Here is an 8,157-nt window from a genome sequence, read left to right on the forward strand (position 1 = left end):
GCTGTCTTCGGCAAGGAGGGAGTGCGCGAGAAATTGAAGAGTCGCGTCGGGTATAAAATCGCATCGGTTGACCCATCAGCAGTATCAGACCGCAGTGAAGCTTCCAGTGCGCAACATCTCCAGCAAACGAACGCCGTCTTCTAACAGCCGTAGTCAGTTCCGTCAAAGGATAACCGTGTTTTAGTCGCTGCCGTTTTCTGTGTGCTCCTCAACTACAATCATGAAGTTCGTAAGTGTCCCATTTTGTGGCGCAGTGCTATGGCCAAACGTTTCCGGGTCGGCAATGAAATGAAGCTGAAAGTGTGAAGTGGATTTTATAAAAGGACATTGATTGAAAATAGTGAAAAGCGTGTTTTGAAGAAAACGAAGTTATCTGTTTTCAAAAATAATGCTGTCTATTGAGAATGTTTTAGTTAGAAAGATTCAGACAGATTGAGCATTTGCTTTGAATCTTTGTAAGAAATAAAACTAGCTTTCGGGTAGTTAACAAAATAACAAAGTTAACAGAAAGTATTTAAATCCGAGTATTTAACTAAACACAAACAGTTTTTATTTCAATTAATTACTTTCAAATATGATAAAATTATCAAAAAAGTTGAGATACAGAAAAGCTTTGTTTTATTTGAAGTTAAACAAATTTTGTAATACAAAAATTATAAAAACAAATCTTGATGAAACTTTTTTAAAATGTCAAATACCTTTGTAATTGACCAACCTGGCGTTGACATTATGAACTATTTGTTAATCTTTTAGAGACTGTTGTAACAAATTATTTTGATTTTGTGTTCCTTGTAAAACAGTTTTGAAACTATTTTATATGCATCAACATGAATTATTGTTAGTTAAAAAATGTTAGAGTTATTGTTGTTAAACTACAACATCTCAAAGTTCAAAGAAGATTGTGTAATCGTCACTTATGAATTTTTTATGCTTTCATGGTATTTTTTCAATGCCAATAACTTTTACCATAGTTTCTAATCATGCTTTAAAAATAATTAAATTGAGAATTAAACGAAAGAACCCTTTCTGGAAAGACAGGCTAGGCTGAACTCACCACGTGTCCGATGGCCGACTGGCTATGGATCCTTTACGGTTCATCTCCCGTCCACTTTATTACCCTAAAGGCCGTTAACAGCCTAAGACCTATTTGCTCGCAACGGCAATCCATCTTCCTGCCGATCAATTCCGGGCGGCAATTTGCATGCTGCTCATGCGGCGACTAATCGTTCAATTACTGCCCGCTCCAGCCTCATATATCGGGCGACCTCGTGCGGGTTCGGCATCGATCGATCGCCATCAGCGAAATTGCGCCTTCTCCCCGCGGAATTAGTATGAAGCGGATCCGTCGGATTGACATTCGCGGATGCGGTAACCGATGATACCTCACTGTGGATAATCTGACACATAAAATCTGCCAATTTATTGTGTATGGGAATTGCGCAAAGTACGCGGAGTGTGCGTGTGCTGGTGAGGGTGTGCGGTTGCTACTTGTTAGCAACTTTGCTAGACACTGTAGGCAAGCGATCGCATTCCCGGAGGGTGTCATAAACCTCCCCACGTGCACCTTTTCAGAACACACGGAACTCGAGCTAATCAGGTGGTTCTCCTCCTCCTCCTCCTCCTCTCGTCCGCAGATCGTGCTCCTTGCCGCGCTGGTCGCCGCTGCCTCGGCCCAGCTCCGTCCGCTGCCGATCCCGCTGGCCCGCAACCCGGCCGTCTACGGGGGTCCGGAGGCGAACGCCGTCATCCTGAACCAGGTCTACGAGCCCAACCCGGACGGTTCGTACATCTACAGCTATGAGACGAGCAACGGCATTCGGGCGGAGCAGCGTGGCTTCCTGAAGAACCCGGGCACCCCCGGTGAGGCGCAGGTCATGCAGGGCTCGTACTCCTACACCGGCCCGGACGGTGTAGTCTACACGATCAACTACATCGCCGACGAGAACGGATACCGCGCCGAGGGTGCCCACATCCCGTCCGCTCCCCGGTACAACCCGCGCTATCCTGGCCAGTTCCAGTGAGCGCGCGGCAATCGGTTTCAGGACGACGGACGACGCATCCTGACGAGTGGCAGCAGCAACCGAAGCACCAAACACCACCGCCTTCAACAGCAAATCGATATTTATTAGCTAAAGTTCGCGCTGCTAAAGATCACGCCGACGTCGGCCACGAGCCGCGTGCATCCACGCGCGTGTGTGTAATGATATTATGCATAACCCCTTTCCACTGTCGTGTAAGTTTGTTCATACTCATCGGTCACTTTGGGGCCACCCCATTAGCCATTAGGTAGCGCCGGCCATCCCAGACCGTCATCCATGACAGCCTCCTTCTTCCGCGGAGGTCCGCGTGGCCTTCGCGATCGGCGGAGACATTTAGCTCGTACGAGACTAATGACGCGATGGCACCCCCGGTTCGGCGCTGTTCAAGGCGTACTTTTGTAAAATAACTTTACCATACCATCGACCGTCCAGCCGTATACCACTCTTGTTTATGTATCCATCTTCTAGTAGCGTTTTGAAGCGTCGTGTGTTACGCGTACGATTACAATAAACCAGCAAATAGCCTTCGCAAAAAGAGGCCACACAGATATGTCCAGACGGAGTGTTACTTCTTTGGATTGTCTAATTTATAATACTGTTGTTCAGGACTGAAAGAAAACTAATAAGGAAAAGGAGGATATATTAATGAACTCATTACAATCTTGACCTGCGAAATGATTGAGATATAGCAATAGTTTGCATTTCACTCACCATTTTCAAACTAATATTTAGTTTCAATGACACGGAAAGCTTTTCGAAGTGGCAGTTATATGAAAGTATGGAGTAGAAAACAAGTTTCGCTTGAGACTCCTTTTGAATCTTTCGCCATTGTTTTGGAACTATTACCGATTTTGGAAAATATGTTATGCCATAAATCCGGAAAACTATGTTTGACACATCTGTAAATCATTATTTATGAAGTCGCTATTCCTCGAAACAATAGATCTTTGCCAAAGAGACTAGCCCAACGTTGAGTTCATACTACTCTCAAATTTTGTTAATTGATCCTAAATAATGAATCAGTTTCCCGTCCGAAAAATTCACGTTTTTCTGCACCATCCAGCATCACACGGCGTGTAATCTAACACACGCCGGATACGGGACTCACTAAAACTCACCGAGCCAAACAAAGGCTAAAAAAAGACCATCAAGAAAATCTCTCACCTGAAGCACGTTTTTCTATGCGTTCACAACTAGATTCATCTTCCTACTACGACCTTGTGGTGAGATTTCAGTCTCACACCGGGATCCTACGCCGAATCGGTAGCGAACGATCCACTTCCGAATCCGGCAACGGTTTTAGTACAGCGTCTGGAATGGTATCAACAACAACCGGAATCCCCTAATCGGTACGATATACAAAGTTATTAACGGACATATGTTAATCAGACGTCGAGCAGATGCAGCAACTCAAAAAAGGGTTGTCCATATTTACTGCTGGCACCACCAGAAAGAAAACATAGACTGGATAGTAGAGTAGTTAGTCATTTGCATTGTATTTTTGCTCGATAACGAGTAAGGTTCTTTTTGTTGGGGTCATAAAGAAATCTCAGGTGATTTTATGCATATTATGATTGGTGATTCTAATATACAGAATGCGCATTTTGTATCCATCATTCTTCTTCTTAATGGCGTAACAATCGTGTTAGTCATGCCTGACCGTTAAGGGCTTACCATCCATAATTAATGATGATTTAATTAAAATTGGGTTATTAAAAGACAAGTTATGAATATTGTTAGAAATTATTCTCATTAAAAAGAGTTTATGTTACATTTGTTTTTATGAAATTTTATAGAAACATAATTAGGGCAGTAATGAGTATCCTAATACAATTTAGAATCGTTAAATTATAATTTTCCAATCATCATATCATTGCACTTTTTAATACAATTTTTTTAAATGTAATTAGTGAAGATTATTTATTTTATTTTTGGCGATGCCGTTATCAAAGTTATGCTAAGGGTCTGCATCCTAAAATGGAGATCTAGATGATTCCGAAGACGGAAAAAAACTTGAATGTAGTTTTCCAATGTTTTCTTACGTTTGAAAAACACCTCTGCTACACCACAACAAGCAGCAAAATAAACAACAATATTTACTCGTTAACCTGGATAAGTTATTTTTCCACGCATTGAACAATTCGAGGTGATACAAATAAGAGGCGGCTCGACAAGTACCCGCTGCAGCCCACAACACGTTCCTCAGGTCTCGTGGTAAAGGCTAATGTTTGGCTCCCTCTCCGTAACCACTACCGACTCGGAAGCGGAAAGCGAACTCGGACGTGCTAAACGGTGCCAAATCGGTATTTACACCGGCTATCAGCGACAACCGGCGAAAATACCGCGCCGTTCCGTAATGGTTTAATGTACTCCAGAAGGATTACAAATACGCTCGTCGGGGTGAATCGTTGTTTCATTGCGACTCAAGGCTTCTTCGGTTGGCAAGTCAACCCGGGAAGGGATTGATAGTAACAGCTACTAGCTACTGTTGGCTTCGGTAAACATACTGGCGGAGAGTAAACAGCATAGTGCGACGTTGATTAGAGCATACTCTTTAATTTGCACTATGCAACTGTGCACGAACTTTACGAATTGGCGGGCCCGAGTAGTGGAAGTGGTTACATGATGTTGGATGAGCTGCTTTACATATAAAACTCCACCGTTGGAGACCGGTGACAACAGTTCTATCGGAGACTTTTATCGCAACACACATCAGCTGGTTGGAGAAAACGTGTTCGTGAAAGTGATCTAAAAGTGAACTGCGCAAGTGCTCAACGATAACTCAAAAAAAAAACAAGTCACCCACCGAAAATGGCCCATTTTATGCAATTGCTGAAGGTACTGCTGTTGTTGGTGTTTGTTGTGTGTCAACTGTTCGTAGCGGAAGTCGCACCTCAGAACGCCATCCGCACGAGCGATGCAATCGATCAAGGACCGCTGTTACTCCGCCGCGGTATTCGACAACGAGGCCACCATAAGCGTTTCTTTCCGGCTCCACCGGCCATAACCGGAAAGTAGAAGACGTTTGTATATTCCAGCCGTTTGTGGTGTGACAGATTCATCAACAAAATATTCGGAAAAACTGTGTCGCAATTCGTACGAAAACTAGAATAATCTAGATCAACCGAACCGGATTTTTCACGTGTTACGTTCTAGCCATCTGCTCCCTGGAAGCCCTTTGATCGGGCCCTGAAAGCTCAAGGTGTCTTGTTTCGATTCCGGACGTGCTGAAGGATCAATCCGTAACCAGATTCTGTGAATTCAATTAGCACCCATCACCGGTGCTACCAGCTCGATGTCTGATCTATATAAACTCGATCGTATCAGAAGCACCAAACCATACCACTTCAGTACGTCCGTTCAAATCCTCAAGTCAAGTGTACGATCAAGTGTACAACAACGATGAAGTTCCACAGTTTTCTGCTGCTTCTGGTGCTGATGTGCGCAGCGTTCGAAGCCGTCAGTGCCCAGCGTTCCAATGGGTTTCCAACGTACGACGATTTTCCCTCTCCGTTTCGATTTAACCGACCGATCGCGACGAGAAAACCGAGGCGCAAGTTTTTCCCCGCCCCGCCAGCCATTGTTGGATGAAGAAAAAGGATTGCGGATGCCGAAAGTGTACAAAACGCGATACTGGACAACGAGTGGAATTATAAACTATAGCCATTTTACTGCCCTGGAGGAGCTGAGAAGGATGTTCGTGCCGAACGGAATCATGGAGAAATTGGAAATTTGCTTAAGGTGTCGGTGCAATAAGTGTTATAAGTAGCTTTAATGTATATACATATTTATATGATCATTATATTGCAAATGTACAGATGTTTGAAGTGTTTGTAACAAAAAGATAAAAATAAACCGTTTCGAATGTGATATTTATAACTTGAAAGTTTCTTACTTTGCCGTGCGTCGTACCGTGTAAAGAACTTGTTGGATTTTTTTGGTATAATATTCCATTTCGAATATTCTATTCAAGAGTATAAAGGTGTTTCATCCCGTTCCAGCAAATGATCAGGTTTCCCTTTCCTACAGCGTTCAGCTAGAACGCTTCAAGGGGTTATTGTAAAAACGTAAACGTGCAGGAACTGATCGATGAGTAGCAAATTTGTTTATAACTTTGTAGTCATTTAACCGATTTACACAATTGACCTCTCACAGAACAGATCATTGTAATATAAACAGTTTAAAACAAACATGATACTTGTATATTTTCTGTGTTTTAGAAATATTCTACTTCTGGTAGGTTCTCCTCGCCATCGGATTAAGCTTTCCAATCAGGTATTGCAAAAAGTATACATTCAGGCGTATATGAAATGAGCCAAGGTATTCATAGGCAAGGTATTATTTTTTCAACTTTCCAATTTTGATTGAAAATGTAAAAGAAACAACCGAACGTTCATCAAACACAACAGGCCCGGAATGTTAGGAACACGTGGAAAACAAATCTAATCATGACGAATAGTGCTCAACTTTACAAATTGAGCTCTATTTCAACTCTCAAATATCGAGAAATTAACACCCCAAGCAAGGAACATGAAAACCTTAATAAAATCAGATGAAACGCATTGAGTATTGTTTGTATTAAATATTTATTTCATTGCGTTATAGAATAAAACATATCAGGAGTGAATATCCAACGGAAGTATTTACAATCTCATACAGAACAGAGTCTTTCGCTGTCACACTTTCATCCATAAAGTATCGGGGTCACAATGGGTCGTCGACGATAATATCCTCCGTATCCGCCGTATCCTCCATAGCCTCCGTATCCTCCGTATCCTCCGTAACCTCCGTAGCCTCCGTATCCACCGTATCCACCATAACCTCCGTATCCGAACGGTCTGTAAGGGCCTACAACTCCGATTCCAATACCAAACTGAGGGACGGGATTCGAATGCACCGACAGCACTGCAACGAGCACCAGAAGAAATCCTACAACGACGAGGTTCTTCATCTTTTGGTAAAAAGTCACTGTCTCGAGGTGAACAATGCTGCTTTGCAAATAATTTCACAACGTTTCAATTGCCGATCGATGAGCGAATGATCCGACTGAGGATATCGGAAGCGGTTTTAAATAGAAACGGAATGCGATAATTTTCACCACCTCACATCGGTTGAGATGAGTTGAATCAACATAGGTCTGGCACTGGTCAACCGACGTTTTGACGTTGGGTGGATCGCAATAGCTTGTTAGTGTTAATGATCGCATCACTCGAGCAGAACGACTACCCAATGACTAATAGTACACAACTGGGCATCTCGACAGAACCAACGATATAAATCGCCACTTTTTTAATATGGCTAAACTGTTGTTTTTTTTTTAAGATTTCGGTGTAACAATAAGAAAACTATGAATTATGTGTATTTATAAACCTATTGCATTATTCCAAACGCATTGTGCAGCTCTGATAAAAACATATTTAATTTATTATCACTTCACGCAAACACAGCGTTGTTGTATATTTATCCAATCAATATCGTAGGTGGTGCAAAGAAAGGCTTGCGACGACGACGACGGATATTGTTTCCATTCACGTATCCGTATCCTCCATTGCCACGATGTAATCCATAAGCTCCACCGTAGCCATATCCACCATAATTTCCAACAAATCTAACCGGAGCTATTACACCTACTCCACCGCAAAGATGAGGCACGGGATTTGGGTAGCCCGTGTTGAGTTCAGCGAGCACTAGAAGAAGCACTGCCACAATCGAAACGGTTTGCATTTCGGTCGTTTACGTTTTGAATAGTTCACAAACGAGGCCCAGAAATTGGTAACAGTTTAACAACACTTCATCCGGCGGATGTATAAGGAATGATAGCTCCGCTCTATTTGAAGAATATTTTGGATCAAAACGGATGAAAACGGCGTCGTCAACTTGCACCTTTCACAATGGATTGGAACGAACACATGCGACGGCGAAGGTGTAAATTGGCTGGCCATCATACGAAACATATTAATCAGTAAGAAGCGGCTATCAAACGGTTCCGTTGTCCAAGAAAGGACAAAGTTGGTATCACTTAAAATTGGCATACGCATCAGGCTTGCGGTGGCTATAGGGTCCATGGTATTTATCGTATTTGAACCCTGGTTATAAACAGAGCAGCAAAACGGGAACA

At 42.7% G+C, this 8,157-nt stretch overlaps 1 protein-coding gene across 1 annotated transcript; it reads left to right on the top strand.

Annotated features, from left to right (window-relative positions):
• Nucleotides 1-220: 220 nt before the first annotated feature.
• Nucleotides 221-2,021, top strand: LOC131290762 (cuticle protein CP14.6-like). Its single transcript, XM_058319974.1, has 2 exons — nucleotides 221-229; nucleotides 1,635-2,021. Exons 1-2 carry the CDS (start codon nucleotides 221-223, stop codon nucleotides 2,019-2,021), a joined length of 396 nt encoding a protein of 131 aa, XP_058175957.1.
• Nucleotides 2,022-8,157: the final 6,136 nt, after the last annotated feature.

This window comes from Anopheles ziemanni, chromosome 2, assembly GCF_943734765.1.
Source record: "Anopheles ziemanni chromosome 2, idAnoZiCoDA_A2_x.2, whole genome shotgun sequence".
Classification (NCBI taxonomy): domain Eukaryota; kingdom Metazoa; phylum Arthropoda; class Insecta; order Diptera; family Culicidae; genus Anopheles; species Anopheles ziemanni.